The 20321-nt window shown below is 48.7% G+C and overlaps 1 protein-coding gene across 1 annotated transcript in view; it reads right to left on the bottom strand.

The window, feature by feature from the left end:
* The window catches only part of LEF1 (lymphoid enhancer binding factor 1), a 32067-nt gene extending 11874 nt beyond the window's left edge, over positions 1–20193 (bottom strand). The window contains exons 1-2 of the mRNA XM_010709884.1: positions 20094–20193; positions 18948–19126 (exon numbers count right to left, since the gene is read on the bottom strand). Of these exons, the coding sequence (XP_010708186.1) occupies positions 18948–19126; positions 20094–20193 (279 nt within the window). The remainder of the gene's footprint in view (positions 1–18947; positions 19127–20093) is intronic.
* Positions 20194–20321: the final 128 nt, after the last annotated feature.

Raw genomic sequence — 20321 nt, 5'->3', positions numbered from 1 at the left:
CCTCATCCCCAAGCCACTTATTTACAGCAAATAGTTTTATGTATAAAGCCAGCCTCCTCCTAATCTCTTGACAGAAGAGACTGCTTTATGTTTAATTTTCAAAACCTTCTCCAACTACAAGACACTGCAGCAGAGCAAACGAGGTAGCAGGTACGAAGGTAGCGATCAGCAGCCTTGCTTCCAACCTCACCTGAAAGCACCACCTGAATCACTCCCTTGATAACAGGGGCTAAGCAATATTCTGACCTACAGAAGACAAATAAAAGAGTCAGTATTTTGCACTTCTTCTAGCTCGGCAGTGAGGAAGTTTATGTTTATGTTTATGTTGCTGATCCCTCCTGTTTCGGGGTCATGACAGTCATGGTACTCAACCAAATAAGGTGGCAAAGTACATCCCAGTGATGCTGGGCTCTTTTCTGGACTGGAGCTCGTACTGCTTAGAGCACAAGGCATCACACCTGGGAAATGCAGGCAGTGTACAGGAACGGCCACAGACGAAGGGCAAACTGCTCTGCTTCAAGTCCATAGTGTTGAAACGCAATGAAAGCCCAAGTACAGCAGCCAGGGGAGTGCTGCAAAGACAAGAGTGAATGGGATTTGACAAAACCTGGGATAAGCATCTATCTAGATGCATTATAATCAGTAACATGATTCAGGTTAATTGTGACATTGGTGTGAAAACTAGCTTCTCTACATTCTTCTTTTGGCAACTTTATTTTTTCATCCCTTTCCATCTTGGAAATTAATATAGCACAACTCTGACTGCTTTTTGCCGAAAAATTGTAATGAACAGTTGAGTTCCCCCAAGACATCTTTAAAAACATGGCTGTTGAATCTCTGACAGAAACATGCTTTATTTCAAGTGTTCATTAAGCATTGCCATTAAGTGAGTGATTAAAGCACACCCAGCACTAAAATAACTTGATTAGAAATCCCCTGCTATCTCAGTTTTCTTCTCTCTCACGACTCCTTAATTTGTTGTTCTCGCCTGCTCTGGAAGGCTATAGGGAGACCCGAGGTGCTGCAGCACTGCACAGGGAGCCGGCCAGTGCTTCCCAGCCTGCTCAGGAAGAGGACAAGCCTGCTGCTATTTGCAGGCTGCCAGTGCACATGTGTACAGATTATGCCTAACGTCGCATGGCCCATTAGTTTCAGAAATACTCGCTAACAACTGATAGGGCATGAAATCGCCAGCAAAGCCGCAGACTCGCTTGGAAAGCTTCTGCTGTTAAAACATTTTGTGATGTTTGATTTCACTCTCCAACGCAGCAATGAGGTCTCTCCGATGGTCACTGGTTCCCAGCAAATGCTGCTCAACTTCACAGGCCAGTGCTCATTCTGAGCTCCTGTTCCCACATGATGGTCCTTTAACTTTGTCCACCCTGCATGGTTCTCTTTTTTCCTGATGTATATGGGTGCAAAGAGACCCACATCAAACATGCATTAGTTTGCAACAGCAAATCCCATGCTCAGCAGCAGCAAGCATACCTCTTCTGCTAAGTATGCTGTAAATAAGTGGGACTGCCAAAAAGGCATTTTTTCCCATCATTTTCCACTGTTCATAGCCCTCTCCGTCCTCTGTTGGCCAAGGTGAACACAAACACTGTGACGTTTCCACAAAGCTGACACCATGCTCTCGTACAAGCTTTGAAACACGGCCAGTCCTCTGCATCCTCCAGCACCCAAACTGAGCTTGGAAACTTTTTCACCAAAAGAGACATCACCAATTGGATAAATATGTGAACTTGGTGTGGGAGTGAGTGGCCAGAGGACAGCCCTGAGGGCTGGTGTTCCTGCTGGGGCCACGATGTGCGTCACAGGATGAGGCGACTCTTCCTCACTGACCTCTTTGCGTCCCACAGGATGCAGGTCAAGGCTCCTGCTGTGAGCCCACAAAAAGCCCCATCTCGTGTTTCTGTGACTGACCAGGCAATGCCCTTCAGTATGACACACAGTGGATGAAAACGACTTGAAATAAGACCACTCCCAAGTACTTGTTTACATCAAGTCCGTATCATGGCCTACTCAATGCCAAGTGCCATAATGGAGACCGAAAAGGCTGAAAAAGGTAAACTTTTCTTTGAGTGGGGATTTTTTAAGAAGAGACGCTCTTGTCTCATGAAGGCAAGAACAAGGACTCAAAGAGCTGTGGAAGCACTTGGCACACTAGTATGTGTCCATGAGCTGCTTTGCTGCACCTGAGTTTGCAGCAGAAAGGCTGACTGGACAATACCTGCTTACGTCCAACACAGCAGAGACCAAGTTGAGCTACCCACACTACCCAATGTGACTGGCACTTGAGGAAGCAATCCTACTTCCTTTGCCTTCTAAAAATAGGGAATCCAAGAATACAGGATGGAAACAGATGTGAAAATGGAGGAGTGGAGACTCTACTTCAGTGATGTTTCAGCCAATCTTTGTCCTGGGCAAGCTTTCCCCCCACATGGGCAAATTTTTGCCGTGGCCAGCCCTGCCTGCCACCAAAGGTCCAGGAAGGGCCATCCATATACTGTCAAGCAATGAAGAGCCCCTGCCACTGGATTTTAGGGAGTTAAGGGCCTGGTGGCAGCTTGTACGCAGTTGGGTTAACAGAGGGTCACCCAGCATACAGTAGGGTACAAAGCAAGCACCAGAGAGGTCATTTTCTAAACTTTAAGGCTCTCAGGCACTGCTGACCCTGCATACCCACTGGAAAAAAGTTTTCAAGTAACTTCTCTGAGTCCAGCTAAACCGTATTAACAGATTTATCCAATAACATGCAAATTCAGGTTTTAATGAAAAGTCTTAAGTCACAGCTCTAAGTGATTTGGACTTTTCTGCTAATGGCATCTGCTAATGACCAAAGATTTAATGCATCAAGTCTTAGCATACATCAGCGCAAACAATATAACCATTTAGTGGAGGTAAAAAGTCATCTCATTAGACATCCATCACTGGATGTGGGCAAGATGGTCCAAAGGCTTAAAATAAAATATTCATTTTTAAACTAAGAAAAAAAAATCCCTAAAAATGTACAAATGATTAGGCCAAAAGTAGCAGTCTGCTAAAGCTTCACTAGGATTGAAAATTCAAACAGCAACATATATCTGGAGGTAAAACGCATTTGCAAGTACTTAATTTCTGCAGTACTGTTCCACAGAAGGCAAAACCAATTTTAATAGGAATTAAAGCAATAGGGCCCTCCAGAAACAGGATGTCTCTGAGACAGGTTATTTGAATCATCAGTAGAAGGTCATAACAGAAATTATTTCTCTGCCATATCGTGAAAGATTACCTCAGTACAAACAGAATGCTCAAAAACTACTAGCTTAATTTTCTGGATCTGTCCCATGAGGAATCACAATCACAGGGAAACACAAAATTGTGAGTGTAGCTAGAAGTGTAATGATCACAGTATACAGCTCAGAATGAGCAGAGAATGAGTGGGGTGAAGCACAAGTGTAAAGAAGCAGAGCTTCGAACACTTTGAATGCACACACACTTCGTACAAACCAGGTATGGATGCTCAGCTGTGGGTACCAGACCCATGAAGAGCCAACCAAGCAGGCTTCAAGGGATGTTCCCGTGTCAGCTATGGTGCTAAGTCAGCCTCTGAGAGCTGCCAAAACACAGTTGCGTGACCCAAATGTGGGTCCTCCAGACCCAAAATGTCTCTCCCACTGATGGCAGGGCTGGATCTCCTCCAACTTCACTTTGGCCTCTGCGCTCGCCTCTGGGAAGGTGCCAATGGGCTTAAAAATTGCTGCTGGTATGCACAATGCACATGACGCCTTTTAAATCCTGCGTGGGATATTCCTGCCTGCTGCTAGACTTGATTTTTTTTTTTTAATTCAAGAGCTGCCCTTTAAAATTTAAAGTCATTCTTAAAAGGAAAAACAACACCCAACCCACAGCCTGAGCTTTGTGCAGCAGGCACCTAAATCCTCATAAAAAGCCTATGCTGCACTTTATAACACGGGTAAAAGTCTAAACATCGTAAAAGAGAGCCTGAATTGCCAGACTGCCCGAGCCCCCCGTAAATCACCCCTCCAGATGGTCCTACGGCTGCTCACAGCACCCTGCCTGTGACGAGGGGTTGCCCCACAGTCAAGCCTCAAGTGAAACCCCAATACTATGCAAAGATTACATGTTATTTTGTTCAAGAGGCACTTCTGAAGTTTACCACTGCCCCGTTATTAGGGATAGTTTGATTTTCCTTGCAAGTTACACTCCCCTGCACCTCCAAGTGTGGCAGAGTGTGACAACTGTGCTCTTGTGGGCAAACAGGCCAGTCAAGCACTGAGAGAGCAACACTCTCTCGCTGGAAGGCGCCATGGATGATTTTTCAGGTGCAGGATATTTTAATTCACCATTTGTATCACTTTGTGTGATACACCAGAAGCCAACACCGTGAGAAAAGCAGGTTCTTTGCATGGCACGGAGATAAGTCTTTTTCTCAGCATTGAGCTCCCCTGTGATAAGGTGGAGGAAGGAAACTCTGCCTCCTTCACAAAACAAAATCATAAAGAATAAAAGAAAAACACTCTCCTCTTCAGAAAGTCCAGGCCAGGTGTTGGGTGCTCTCACCATCAAGCTGAGGCAGGGCTGGCTAATCCATAGGCTGGCTCGTTAGTGAGATAAAGGATTTCAAGAGGTGTTGTGGGTTGGGGGAGTGTTGGTTGAGTGTGGCTCCTGCAGGAATGCCTGACCTTTCCTGGGTCTTTGATCATGCTGGCTCGCAGCGTGAGATAACGAGCCCTCTGCAGAATCCGGAGGTAATAAAAAAAGCAGCTTTGAGGCCTCGTGTTTTGGCAGTGAAATGCTTACCTGGGCTGCCAGCACGCTGCCTGATCCCCCTGCCCTGCCAGAGGCTGTGCTGTGCTTCTGTAGGAACTTGGGCAAGGGGCTTCAGCTCTCACCTGGCTTCTCCCAGTTGAAAAGGTGTGCCTGGTGTGCCATTCTTACTGAAGGCATGCACATGAAGGTTCAGAAATGAGCACAGCCACAGAAACATTAGTATGCAATTAAGCCACAGGATAGGATAATAGAAGGAGAAACTGTATCTGAAACAAATGAGATGGTAAAACAAAGGATTGATCTGGAAGGGCTAAGTCACTTCTTTCATCAGTTCCTCTCTGAACATCTAACCTGTGTTGTAGAAGGACTTTTTTTTGCTGAGTTTTTTGTTTGTTTTGTTTTTTGTTTTTCTCAGGGCAGGCAACCTGAACAAGCCAATATACCATTGGGTCAACAAAGCACGAAACACCTGGGCTCAATGTGCTGAATTGGTGGGTGCTAATTAGCTCAGTCTTAAATACTTCCCCTATTGAGCTTGTATGAGCCTGCATTGGGCTGCTCACCTAGAGAAGTTCTCCTGATCCTCCAAGGCTGCTGCTCTCCTACAGAGACAGCTGTGCTGCAGGTAGGACTGGCACCTCACGCGGGGTTGGTGCTGCATCAGCTCTGCAGTGCTACCTGACTGCAAACTGACTGGAGTCAAACCCAACAAAATCTGAGTAAGTTACCCCTTACCTGAGGGGGAAGCAGCGTACTCAACGATCTTGTCTTCCTTGCAGGGGTTAGCTATGTAGATTTCAGATGCAAATTTTACTTTAGGGCAGGCTTTATGGTATTAGGAGTCTCTTCTTTAGCCTTCTGAAATTTCATATGTGTACATGCTGGAGTTCTCTCATCTCTGTTAATTGGGTTTTGTGGAATTTTGAGGCCCGGGGGCCAGAGGGAGGGCTGCTGATTAAAGCACACCGTGCAGAAGTGGATGCAATGGTGTTGCACAATAGCAGGAGCAGCTCTGTTCCCCCACGCCGCCTTCTGGTGTGCACCCAGCAGGCTGGAGGAACTCCTGTTTGCACACTCAGAAGTGCCTTGGCAGGAGGGTGCTGTTCCTTCCAGTCTCTCAGCCCTGCTTTTCCTGTTGTACACATCGGTTCTAGGGAATTTGAGGTGGGTCTGCTGCTGTCTGTTTATTGTGTGGAGTCACTGTCCTGGTCAGCAATCTGACTATAGTCACAAAGAGGGGCAGGGGTAGTCTGCATGCTGACCTACAACCTTCAGCACCATTAAGGAGGAACAAAAGGGTGCTGAGTCTCCCCTTGTCTCCTCGCACATCCATGCCTGTTGGGATTTGTTAGGCTACAGATCCTGAATCAGTGGGCTGATGGGTGTGTGTCTGGGTGTCCTCACAGCAGGGCACAGAAAGCTCCCTGCCTCACTCCCAGCTGCATCTCTCCAACACCACACACACACACGAGGCTCCAGCCCAAAAGCTTGCTTGCTGCAGCTAAATACAGATATTCACACACCCATTATAAATGCAGTCTAGTTTCATTTTTAACCCACAGGAGGGTGTGGAGGGAGAAGACATCAAAGCACGAACACAGGCTACCCTGGCATTCTGGGCGTGCAATTTTATCTTCCCCTCATTTCCCTCCTCTCCAAACCAGCTGCTGCAACTATCACGATGCTTGCCCTCCGGCCGGCATGCTGGATAACTGGCTTCCAAGACAGTCATTAATCTCCCCCCATTACCCAGCTGGCATGAGATTTCACTGAGAGAGGAGAGCTGCCTGTGTGCCCTCCCAGTGGCAGCTCCCCAAGCCATCCCCAAGAGCGAAGCCATCCCCAAGATGGATGCTCCGGAGCAATGCTCAAGGAAGCAGGAATGTCACCGAGCACCATCAGAGGACCTCAGATATGTGGAATGAATGCAACCTGCCTGTTGGCAACTGCGGAAGAAAGAAGCAGTGTGCATCTCCAGGGAAAGATGGCTGGGATCAGAGCTAAGGTTAGAGAGTGACTTATTGCACAGCAATAGCAGCAGAAAGTAGCCTGATGTATGCAAGCTATGAAAGTGAAAGGGAGATGCACATAAACCTTCAGCAAGAAAATACAGCTCAGCAGTGTTGTGCTTTCATCCAACCATTGGGTTTTGACCCATCTGGGGTGACAGGGCTGAAAGTGCATCAGGAGGTACATAATTAACTGAGTGCAAGAAGGAGCTGCTGCTCCTGCGAAGCCTGTGAAATGAAAACAAAGCAGGCTGAGAAAGCAACAATGCACTGTCTACTAAAGGAGACAAAGTAACCAGAGATGAGTTTTGTGCCCTTCCTACCTGAAACAGCCATCTCCCTGCCTCCCGCTGCTGTGTGAGAATGTTTGAGCATCTACATCGAAACACAAATAACTTTTTCAGAGTGTTTTCTTGGTGTGTCAGTGAGATGACGCACACCAAACCTGTCATATCCTCTTGGTAACAGTGTTCATTTGCCACTTCTTTGCACAAGAGCCTTGTGTATAACTACACTAACCTGCATTTGATCTGGTGGTAGGACCATAGGTTCTCCCACGGCGAGGAAAAACACAGACAAGTTTTTGATCTTCCTTAAAGCACTGCTTATCTCAGTTTTGTTTGTTTTCTGTTTTTCGAGTGCAGGGTAGCGTCTGATGTGCATGCCACCCACCACAGCTTATCTCAGCAGCGAAGCAACCACTGCAAACCAAAATAACAGCGCCTTCCTCTGTGCCTGCCCTTTGTGCAGTGACAGGCATGTTTTGGTATCGCAGACCCCAGGGCATTAAACACCAGTCTCGCACCTGCACACTTGCTGAGAAATGAGGGGTCCTTCGTTAAAGCCAGTGGATTACAGGCAAGACAACTCAAACAACCCTTCCCTGAGGATCCTCTGGAGGCACCGTCCCCCCTCAGCCCAAGCAAGCCTCCAAAAACGTAATTTTAGAATGTCTGCAGGATGAGCATCTACAGCAAGAGTTCAAAGTAACACCTAGTCTGAAAAATGAGTCTAAAGCATAGGGCATCAGCATGAAGCACTGACCTGCACTCCTCGGGAGCCCAGCTGGGGACGAGCAGCCCCTGCAGCTGCCCACAGCTCCTCAGTTTCCCAATGGGAGGACTCGGCAAGGCCATGAGAAAACACGACCTCCACCATCCTCAGGCACTGCTGGGGCCTCCAGCTGCCGGTCCCTTCCTTGCTATCTGCAGGCACTTTCCGGCTCAAAAGCTGACACGCGAAGGGTAGCGACAACGACCCTGCCGAGTCCCAGGGTGACAGAGGGAAGTGGTTTGAGAGGGGTTTGCTGGAGGCTGTGCACCCAACCAGCCCTCAACCACATGTTTAGCCTTGTCCCAATGGCTGTGTCATTGGCGGGCAGAGGACTTCAGCTGGCTACTTTCTCATGAGCTTTTAAGGAGGGGCAAAATGGAAAAGAAGCTTTGAGCAGGCAGAGGAAAGAACTCTTGGTTAGCTGGGGAGGAGACAGCCATCAGCTGTCACACCGTCTGTCTGGCAGCAGCCGGCCAGGCAGCCCCACGCAAGCTTTCCGTCCCAAGCACATCCTTCCTGGCAGGGAGGACGCAGGCCCTCAGGAAGCTGCCGCTTCTCCTGCCACGCTCAGCAGTGGGAGTCCCACAGGGCTCCCAGCGCCTAAAATGTGTGCCAGAAATAGAGCCCAGGAGGCGCTATATTTAGTGGAGCAAGTGATGCCTCAGGAAGGGCCCCTCCAGCAGATGGGCATGGCCTCATGATGGGTCCTGCTCCCCAGGTGAGGATGCTGTGTTGTACCCAGGGTAACATGCAGTCATCTCCTCTCAGGGGACTGTGGGGCGGTTAGGTGGAACGGATGTCCCACCTCTGCAAGGAGGCTTGGAGAGAAGAGCATCTAATTAAGACCACAGCTCTGGTTAATTGAGCCCAATTCACCTGTGACATGAAGAGCCACAATCCCATCAGCAATAATGGGACTGCATCGGCTTACACCAGTAATTACTCCAGATCAGCAGTATAACAAAGCTAATTCAATACTTCTGCAGGTCCAGCTGCTCAGGCTGCCAGGGGAGTGCTGGAGATGGACTCCCTCCCTTATGCCCAGCCCAAAAAAGTACTGCTGGTGATGTGGTGAACGGTGGCAGCCCCTGCTAGGTTGTACTGCTGGGTGTCGGTAGATGACTGTGTGCCTGGGGCCATGTTGGACGTGGTGGGGTGATGTGTGAGCTGCTGGCGTAGGCAGACAAGCAAATTGACAGCTGCACAACCCTGCCATCATCACTATGCCCACTGCTCCCATGGGGCTTGGGCCAAGGGGGAGCCTGCATGGAGTGTCCTGGGCATGTCAAGGGCTGGGAGTGGCAGAGCATGCCCTGGTTGCCCCATTCCGGCTGCAGCCCAGAGCACAGCAGTTCTTTCCTACCTCCAGCCAAAGAAAACTCAGCTGCCATTGGTGTGAGGAGAGGAGCATTACTGTAGGCCAGTCAAGTTTTGACTGGTCTGATTTCCATAACACACACTCTGCAAACATCTGCCTCCTATTGCAGGCTGGGCTGCACTGGGATAGGTCTCTGAGCCAACACATCCCCCAGGGCTCTATCTGCTCTGGTGAAGCCAAGTCACAGACATGCCCACCAGCAGCCACCACCTGTCCAGGTACCCTCCCAGGGGGCCCGGCCTGGCTGTCTTCTCCAGAGAGCAACACATACTATGGGGCATCCACAGTGTCCTTTGGCACATCAGAGTTGCCTCTGTGCTGTTGAAATGCAAGTGCTTCAGTGAGGTGCTGCCCTAAATGAGGAGTGTTATTGCTCTGCTGTTGTTGGGACACTTGGCATGGCCAGGCTGAGAAAGACAAAGGGAGAAAAGCCTCATGCTGAGAAGCACAAGGCCAGCCAGCACGTTCCTCTGAGACACTCCATCTCCAGGTTTGAAACAGAGAAGACAGGCAGCTGGTGCTCGTCACAGTGGCCAGGCAGGGCCTTGCTCCCTGGGCAGGAGAGGCCCACAGCTCCATTCGCTCTTTTGTGTCCACACGATGCAGGCATCAAACAAAAGCAAGCAAAGCACTCTGCAGGGTTGGCTACAGCACCTTCCGCTTCAGGTTTGGCTGATTGAGCCCCGCGCTTGGCTGAAAGCCTCCTGGTTCATCCTGCTTCAAACCAGCACGTTTCGAAACTTGTGCTTTGCATCCTTCAGGAAGGAAACAAGATCAGAAGGCACCACATGTACAGGATTTCTCATTTTGTCATGACCTTCTGCTCCCTGCCTAGGCATCAGCTGTCCCTACAATGGTTTCTCCCTTGGTCAGCAGCATGTCCCACAGGCGACATTTCCATTGCCAAGCCACAGACCTGCTTGCACTTTTGCAGCACGCATGTTCTGCCCAGACAACATCAACCGGTGGGACCAGAAGAAACAGGCTGGCATTGGCGGGACAGCTCCAGCCCCAGCTTAACCCCTGCTGCTGGCAACTTCCCACCTCTACCAATCAGCATTCCCAGTTAGTTCTGTACTCTTGGAGCTATCCAGACACATACCAGGGCTGTGACGCTCTCCTTCTTGTAGGCAAAGGCTTGAGCAATGTGCTCGATTCAGTCAAGACAGCTGGCATCTAAAATATAATCAATCAGCCTACGATCAAAAAAGATAAATAAGACTGCTCTTTTTTTTTCCTATGTTAAAAACATCCCTATACCATTTAAATGCACAGCAAGGCAGAGGAGGTGGGGACATATCACCATAAGAAAATGCCTTCATTGTTTTTGTTTGAGATTCTGCATTTTTCACCAAACATTTAATCAGAAATCACAGTTCATCTTTGAAGGGATTTTCAGAGCCCTCAGCTCGCTGCTGCAGTCTGCAGCAGTTTTGCAGGGAGGGAGAGGCACAGCCTAGCCCCCTGCCTCGGTATTTAGGGGCATGCAGGAGGTGTGTGAGGGTGGGGAGAGCAGCTTGTGCTGAAGGCAAGGCTCCAGGCAACCCTGGAGCAGAGTGATCCAGTCTGAAATGAACTGGCAACCCTAAAACTTTTTGATAAGATAAAAATTCATTGATGTTGGCTCACACTGGGCCCACTTCAGCTCTGCACTTGTCCTCTGTGTTTCCTTGGCGTATCTGCTCCTTTCCTCTATCTGCTTTAGCATAACTTTATTTTTCTCTTTTATCTTTAGCTAACTGCACCCAGGGACTGGAGGGATTGATTTTTTGTTTTGACTTATTGTTTGAAGATCTGTAACTCAAAGCAGCTTCTTGCGCCTCTGATGTCTAGGCATGAGCAGTATAAAAGGTGAAGCATGTCCTATGTGCCGAGCTGAGCAGGGATACCATTCTATAATCAGTCATCTGTGTTTTATTTTGCCTTTTTGGGAGGAAAACTATTTTAAGACTTTATAGGCAATAACACTTGAAATAAATATTCTCGTGGCTGATACTATGCACGCTGGTTCTTTCCCTTTTTATAGACAGTGCGCCATTGCTCACTTGGTGCAAAAAAAGCACCAAGTTCCTAATTAAAGGAGGCCATTATAAATCAGAAGATATTTTGACCATCATGTCACACCCCTGGCAGCCTACTACTGCCAAAACGTTGCCATGCAAATCCGAGAACGCTGTGCTTGGGGATGCGCTGCCGCGAGGCGAAACAAATCCCCTCAGATGAGGGAAGGCAGAGGGAGGGGACAGCGCACTAACCCGCTCCCATGTGCTCCCTTTGCCCTCGGGGCTGGAGCTGGCTTCTTTTAGGAAATTCTTGCCCTCAGGCTGCGTCCAGCAGGCAGCTCATTAGGACGTGGTGTCCGGGTTTCTCACGCCGAGGTCGCAGAAAGCTCGCCGCGCACAGCGGTGCTGCTTACGATACCCCATCTACTCCACTCCCTGAAGTTGCCCAGCTTGCTGAAATATGGTTACATATGCAAACATTATCTCCCAATTGTAACCTCATTTTCTGCTCTGCTGGACGGCGTGACCAGCATTTGTCATCCCGCCGCCCCCGCCCGCTGCACCGCTCACACGTCCCTAATTGTCACCGAGATGCAGCGTGCCAGCGGGACGCCGGTGTCCGCTGCTCCCCATCTCCACGCAGTCACTCAGGTAACAAACCCATAATCTCGTCCTGTTTTCATGATGGTTGAATTACACATAATTGTTCCTGCACAGTGATTGATTTCTGCCTGAATAGAGACCTCTGCCTTTTTTCAATGCGAGCGAGTGGCAGCCAAGTCTCTCCATCGAGGAGGAGGCAGCAGCCTTTGAAGAGATCAAAGCCAAGGCCGCGAGCAGTTGTGCGCCCTGGGAATATGGAAAGCCTTTATGCTCTCAACCCCATTTCCAACATCATGTTGGATTGCAGCTGCATTACATTCTGCCAGCATTCTTAATGCTTTTAGTATTGACTCTGACATCACCGATAGCTGTTTTAAAGTAACAAAAGCTGAGGGATGACTTATTTTCACAACTCCGTAATTGGAACATGCAAAGTTAGGGGAAGGCAGCATTTGTTTTCAATCTGAAATACAAAAGAAAGCACAGAAAATTATATAAGTTCCCCAAAATTAAAAACACGTTTTTCATATGGAAAGAACAGAGGGGGCATTTTTATAGCCTAGACCACACAAAATGAACTGATTATGCACATGTTTTTTCAAGCCTAAAGGCTGAAGTAAAAATATGATTGGGTAAGCGAGTCAAATCGGGAAAAAATATTGTGACTCACGGTGCATTTAGTGACTTCTAGCACCTGATGCAAGGCAAAATGCTACAGATGCCCTGGGTACTGCTCTGCAGCTCCTTGTAGTAAACTGACAGCAGTTCGCTTAGCCTAAACCAGGCACAACACGTGGCGAACGAGCATTAAATCCTCATCAGTTATCTGGGAAGATAACCAGCGATCTGGAAGTATAAAGGACTGCAGAGCTCCTTCTGAGATTTCCTCTGCTCCAGCCACACAACAGCCGTAACGCTGCCTTAAAGATCACCACAGAGCTATTTTTGGGAGTGTCGGATGCTCCTGCCCTCCATCCCCTCCTCCCCTGCCCTCACGAGTGAGCACAAAGGCAAAAATCTCCAGCTAGAAAGGCGGCCCTGAGCTTTGATTAAACACACGCCCACACTGTCCAGGGAACACATTTCCAGGGAAGCCTTAAAATGAACCGGTGGGAAGGAGAGGGGACAGGGAGGATGGGAGGCAGAGCCAGGGATGCCGCACAGCTGAGCCGCTCCTGTCCGGAGCACCGCTGCCGCTTCAACAAACACTTCTATTCATTCTGAAGCCACTGAATTGAGTCTTTTGAGAACAGTAGTTTTGAAATACGCTCACTGCCGCTACGGCATGCGGAGTGGTGAGAAGTGAAGAATGTGTAAATAAAGCATAAGCTGTAAAGAATTAAATGTTATAAGCTGTAAAGAATTAGACATTATGAGCACTCGTGTATTAGCAATAAAAATAATTTCCTCTTAGCTGCATCATTTGCCTTCTGCCATTCCAGAGCTCCTTTTTTCCCTGCAGTCATTACAGGCCCGTTTCAGACACGGCAGCACGGGAGCTGCCCTCCTTCCCTGCGGACACCACGCCAACATCCTTGTCACTACCTGGATTGTTGGTACTGTCTCAGGGATACTTTGGCCATTCCTCAGCGCACACACAGGCTGAAAGTGGTGGCAAACATAGTAAGCCATCTCTTTACCACAACACAAAAGCTCAATTTTGAACACCATTAAGAAGCCTTTCCTATGGTAATCCAATGTGCGTTTGTTGTTTTTTTTTCTGCCCCTCTACTCTTCCTCCATCCCCAGAAAATTTACTCTCCCTCTGCACACACTGAGAGATCGCTCCTCTGTGGCTCCAGTGCCTGCTTTGAGGACAGGAGAATGCCCACAAAGCAGCGCCGAGGAGAAGCATGAGGTGCCAGAGACCTGCCACCTGCCAGACTGCTAGGACATCCCACTCCTCTGTCTGTCCATCCATCCCATCAGGAGCCCCAGACATGGGAGCACAAACACCAACCCCCAGAAGCCAGCGGGCAATCCATATAACATCGCAGAGGTTCCTGAAACAGCATCAGAAGTCAGGTCCGTGTGATGCTGCAACCCTGCCTCTCAGTATCAAGCCATTACTGGGATGAAAAAGTACTTTTCGCTATAATTGCTGCTTATTTTCCTGGATGCTGAAGGAGCTCAGAAGCTGGAGGAGCACAGGATGGACAGCAGCTTCCCAGGGGAGGGAGTGCGCCGTGCTCATTATCTGGTCCCATTTGTGCTGGATTTCTAATAGAGGGACTGAGAAAGAAGTAAGAGTGCACATCACGATGCTGGGAGTAAGCTGCCTGCATCCGTGTGTGGCAATAAAGATGAGACACAGAAGAGGAGGAAGATGCTGGTGCTGCTGGAGTGGCAGGGAAGGAGAAAGGGAAAAGACCGAAATGTGCTTTTTGACAAAAAGTTTTTACACTCTTTTTTTTTAAAGTTCCTCCCTGCTTTTTCTTAAAAACTTCATCAGAATTCTCTGGTCCTTCATGGAAAGACAGTGTAGAAAACAGCCAAGCCAGCACTGCCAAGAACTTTCTTCTTATCAGCATTGCTTTTAATCAGATAGAGGTGTTGAGAACTTCTCTTAGTCCCTACTCCACATACATTCCAGTTTTTACTTTCTCAGACTTCTGGTTTGTTTTCATGAAAGCAAAACAAGACAAAGAAGCACCACCACAAAAACATATCTTTAGAGAGGAGCTGTCATCCAGATGATTTCCTGAAGGATGCTCAGGAGCTGCAGATTTTGCTCCCACCTCTGCCGTCACCTCCTGAACATCTCTCATCAGGCTCCCTGTTTCCAGACAAGTCCTCTCAGCTTGTGGTCCTATTTCATGCTGTGGGACGAGGGGGACATCTCCCCTGCATCTGCCCACAGCTACCAGCCCACAGCCATTCCCACGGGTCATGTCCTCAAGCTCAACTCAGCGCCGGGTAATTATCCACAGAACTTACCTATTTCATGCTTAATTGCACAGGCACATACTTTTGCTCCACCCTCAGCCCAGACACAGCCTAGCAACTTGCACTGCCCCCCAGGCTCACATCCCAGCCTCAATCAGCCCAGCCCTGCGGTGTGAAGTCACCCAGCAGTGACACGGGAGGCAAGGCACAGGTGACATGGGACAGCTCAAAGCCAGCCCACAGAATCTGTGTGTTAAGGGTTCCATGCCTAGAAATCATTGCCTCCAGAGCAAGAATGCAAGCCTGACCCTGGAAAACACTGTCCGGAAGACATCAGGATGAAAAGTTCTTTAAGCAAAATGGGGTATTTTGGACATTGAACACAACTATTCGCCAAACAAGATGTATTTACCCGCAGCCATGCAGCTGGACCTGGAGGAGAAGCTCCACAAAACCCCTGTGTAACCCCACTCCCCTCAAAAACCCAAACACAAGAGTCATCGAACCAGTTTTGTCTAAGTCCTGATGCAATGATACTTCTCAATCTGCCCAATTAGTCTGTAAAATTCTCACACACATCCCTAGAAACAAAACAAAGAAAAAATTACAGGCTTCGGAGTAAGAAGAAACGCTTTTTGTTTTGGGCAGTTCTGGGATATCCTTTCATTAACAAGGTTCATTAACAGCATTTCATAGAATCATAGAATTGTTTAAGTTGGAAAGGACCCTTAAATGTCATCTACGCCAACTCCCCTGCAATGAACAGGGGCACCTACAGCCAGATCAAGCTGTCCAGCTCTCCCAGAGTGCCTTCATATTCCTTACTCCAAAGTATGACGCCATCTGCCACAGGTCACTCTGATAAGGAGCGTAGTTTGCTGCCAGCCTAAGAACGCTGTCAGACTGGCGGAGGAGCTGCCTAACAAATTGGCATTTTTTTGCAGCTCTCCTATTATGAGTTTTCCTCATGGAGATTTACATCTCAAGCAGAATCTTGATGCCGTTAGCTTAGAAATATTCTCAAAATAACAGAAAGGGGAAAAGAAATCACAACAAAACCACAAACTTAAGAGCTAAGCTTTTTTTGTGTTTCTTTCATTTTTTCTCGTTAAATCCATTACAGCTTCCTCTTCTCCCTATTCCATGGGTACTGAAGATACTGAATAACGTGTGTGGGAGAGAGAGGGATTTGAGTAATAATTTTTCCAAACCCAACTTGATCCATTCCAACTCACTTGCCAGGTTAAATGCCAGCAGCACACAGCAGAGAGCCAGGCAGCTGGAACAGCACTGATGTAACTCACTGTTACAGTGTCACAGGGCAGCAAAACCAAAAGCTTCCCTTCCCAGGAAAGGGAAGCTGCTCTTCCCATCTGTGCTGAGCCCGAGCATCGCCTGACCTGGTATGCTGTTGGACAGGGCATCCCACAGCCAGACTTTGCAGGGATTTAGTACCTGGCAGGAGGGTAGCAGTGCACCACCTGAACACACCTTCATCATTGGATGCAGTTTATCTGCATTTTAGCACAACTCCAGGGGAAAGAAATTCTCTCCAAGCATAGCATTCATTTGAAATGCCTCTAATTTTGTGCTCCAAATTGCAATTTTTTTTTTATGGTGGATTTATGCAAGATTTGGACACTGTCCTTCACAGTGGCTGGTATGATGTTCTATTTTGGCTTTGAGAGGAAAAGAATATTGAAATAAAAATTTTCCACACTGCCATGGTTCAGTGAGAATGGTGGGGACAGGTTGATGGTTGAAGTGGATTATCTTAATGGTCTTTTCCAACTTTAATGATCCTTTGATTTAAAGAAAGATCAAAACATGAAAATAAGCTAAAACTGTGGAGAGATGTGGTCATAAAAATCTCTGAGGCAGTTTTCAAACACAGAAAGAAGCAGAAAATAGTAGAAAGAGAGTGTCAAGGCTGCTCCCAAGCAGGTGGTGCCACAGGGAGCATGAACCAGAAGCACATTCCACAGGACACCTTGCTGAAGTGCAATGCTCTCCATCCTAGAGGCACCAAAATCAGCTGCTGGTGATCACTCCGTGCCCACTGTTCCAGTCCCACTGCCCATCTGACAGAGATCCCATTACAGCCTTGTCACTTTACACCTGCAGTGCCTACTGACCACGGTCTTCCTGCTCCAACCTCACCTACACTCACAGCCACACAGAGAGAACAGATGAACAATGAGGACACCCTCCAGCTCCATCATCGTGCACTTCTGTACGAGTGGTTGGATACCTCTGAAGATGACAGATCAAGATACCCAGGACCCTACTCCCCATAGCAGACAGCAGGGACGGACTCCTGTAGAGCAGCTCTGACCACGTTTCTTCCCCTTTGTGGGGACGATCCCTGGCCGATCAGCAAAGCTGGCACGCGCATTAGCTCCCTACTGTACTTTTCGTTCAGCCCCAAAGATTGAATGAATACGTTTTTATTTAAGTGCTCAATCACTTTCTTGCTGAGAGGACAGATTCCTTTGAAGTGGGAAACCCAAGCTAAATAAACACATCCACAAGATCCAAGTCTCAAAATAGAAGCCGTTGGCTTGCTAGATTAAGTTATTCTGAATGCAATTTTCTTAAGTGAATCCAATGCCTCGGAAGGGCCGAAGTGACAGGGATGCTAATCCCCGGCTGTGGGATGGGGACAGCATGCAAAGCAGCTGTGCCAGGGCCAGTGAGATGGGACCTAGACTGACAGTGGGATAGGAACAGCAATTCGATGCACTTGAGATGCAAAATCTTCATATCCCCAGTGGAGCATGCTCCTGCACATGTCTGAGAGACACAGACTGTTTTATGGCTTAAAAAAAACAAAAAAAAGGTGCATGTCTCTAACAGGACTTCAGAAATATTAGAGCAGCAGTAAAATGCTTCTGTGTGGGTATATCTCCTCAAGGAGTTCTCCCTACTTATCTGCAGAAGTGAAGCAGGCAGAGGAGTGGGGCTTCAGTGCCTGCAGCCACACAGCACCATGAGGATCTGTAAAAACTTTTGGTGCCTGAAGCTGCAGAGATCCGGGTTGCCTTCTTGAGCACTGTTCTCCCTGGTACCTGAGGCCCACAGTGAGCTGTTCATCTTAACACTTTTTTCTGGACCAGAATTAAGTTGGAGAAGAGGAGGTACAGCACCACAGGAAGAATAATGACATTTCGGTTCTAAACCACAGGAAAATGAAAGCGGCAGCCTCTTCTCTGACAGGTTGTCCCAAACTAGTTCCTAGGTGTACAGAAGATGGAGACTGAAGACACATCCATGACACTACAACTCCAGCTCTGGGTAAGTGCAATGGGTGGGGTTTGTGATCACGCCTCGGCTGAAGTCACATGCATGCAGCGCCCGCCTCTGGAGTGAGCCGTGGGGGAATACTGCCCTTCCCCATTGCCCACTTGACATTAGTTAGGTTGACTAATTGCACCAGCCTGGCAAAGATAAGGCACACTCCCTGCCCTTCCAAGGGCTGGGGAAGGGATGGGAAAAAAATTGTAATTTTTTTGTTTCCTGCTCCACTCTAATATAACTTCCACAATTGATAGGTAGACAATATAACCATCACCGTTACAATACTGTCTTCCCATCACCCTCTACACATACTCAGTAGAATTTACTACCCAAAACTAAAAAGACACTAAGATCCATCCGTAAAGGTAATTCCTATCCAAAAATGAAAGTGTGTTAAGATCCATCTGCAAAGGCATCTACAGCACCATGAGCAGAGGGACCGTCCTGGAGCTAGCTGTGGCCGCCCCGATCCCCAGTGTGATGCTGCATGCCGTGGGGAGGGAGCCGATCCCGAGCGCTGCTCCCCAGTGCACAAAGCCTTTTTGCATGGAGCAACCGATGGCGGGCATCAATGTCAATCAGCAGCCGGCGATACCGTATCTGGCAGCAAAAAGCGGAGCGAGCCTTTTCATCTCGCTGACAGGCAGCTTGAGCAGCCCTGCTGCAGCCCTCGAGACTCCTCAACAAACAAAGAGTTAACACCAGAAAATTCACATCTGTCCTCGCGACTACAAAGACGGCACTTACATCGCCCCACCGCACATTATCCCGCAGTGTAAAGCAGGGCTCCCTCGGCCCCGCTATGAGCACTGCGGTTCATCACGGGGTTCGGCTCTTCCACCGGGAACGCGACTGACACTGCCACAGCCCGAACGCACGGTGCGGCCACACGCTGTGGGACCGACGGAGGAACCCCGAAAAGTCTTCAGGGAGAGAACTCACTGTTCTGGGGATGGGTGGCGACAGAGATCCGTTAGGCATGTACGGGTCGTTGTTCATATTTGGCATCATGATATACCCCGAGTAACCAGAGTATGATGGTCCCTTGCTGTACAAGCTGCCATCAGGATGCTTTCCTACGGAAGAGGAGACAATGACGGTGTTATTCCCTACGCGTGCACCTCAGAGCACTTAAACAGGTACTGTGTGTTCACGGAAACGTTCTACCTGAGAACATTCCCTTGCTTATGGCAATTATTTCTGGCAGAAAGCAGTCCCAGCAATTTGTAACCGCATTTTTTTGAAGAAGAGTTAATTCTTAAAGGAGTCACTGCACTTTGTGAGGGGCCAATGCAACATCAATGCCTCAGAGCAACTCATTTATTTTGCCATTCCCCTCCAGAGTAGGCAGAAACACCAGCACTGACATCATGTTCCTCAAGCAGCAGTTTTCCCCCACATCGCACATCCCTCCAGGATGCTGGGCTGGGAAGCACTGCCAGCACAGCTTCCCCATATCACTGCTAGGAGGGGAGGGAGAAGATGGCGAGAACAAGGGGCAATCACCCTCTCCTCTCCTAACCGGGAGCAGAGGGCAGGGCTGGCATGGGGCAAACCCAGGGCCAAGGCTGCTGAACAGCCTCCGGAGGGAGAGCCCAGGGGGGGAGGTGATTTTGTGGGGAAACTGCTTAGCTTCGGGTTCTGCAAAGGGACAGGTTTGGGCAGCAAGACCGCCTGCAGGTGAGTTTTTCAGAGGATGCAAGGGGAGAAAGAGCTGCACAGAGCTGATCTTCCCTCACGGCCGTAAGCACAGACATTGCAGCTGTTCGGCTGTGCAGCACCCAGTTCTGTGAGGAACCACAGGGTCCCGGCAGGCACTGGGGCTGAGCTGCATCCCACTCTTGTGGAGGTGATGACCTCCTTCAGCCCGTGATCATAATCACTGCACATTAAGCACAGCCTTTGTCCTTCACAGCACTCGTTCTTTGTACACATGCCCGGCTCTCTAAGCAATATTCCACAAACTTTGTTATTTCTTTGGCCGGACAAACCACCAGTGTGTTACAGAGAGCAGGAGAGCTGCTCGGATGGAGGCTTAGGGGCTGAAGGGGCACCATGCGTTAGGGGGAAATCACACCGCTCCCCAACATAGCTGGTCGCTCTGTGTCAAAGCCAACATCCTAAAAACAGTGATTTCTTCAGCGAGGATCCATGTGGCCTCCTTATTAGTCTTTCTTTTGACAACCATTTGGTCACTGGAGATAAATGTGCAGCGCATCCACCTCCTCCCCCAACGCTCCCCCATCCCCCAAAAGACGCTGAATTCAGACACGGATTGCAGCCCGAAGGTGGGAGCAGCACATGGGACACGCGGTT

Source organism: Meleagris gallopavo, chromosome 4 (assembly GCF_000146605.3).
Source record: "Meleagris gallopavo isolate NT-WF06-2002-E0010 breed Aviagen turkey brand Nicholas breeding stock chromosome 4, Turkey_5.1, whole genome shotgun sequence".
In the NCBI taxonomy this organism is placed as follows: Eukaryota; Metazoa; Chordata; class Aves; order Galliformes; family Phasianidae; genus Meleagris; species Meleagris gallopavo.
The sequence above is the reverse complement of the archived record's forward strand: the minus strand, read 5'-3'. Positions and strand labels throughout refer to the sequence as shown.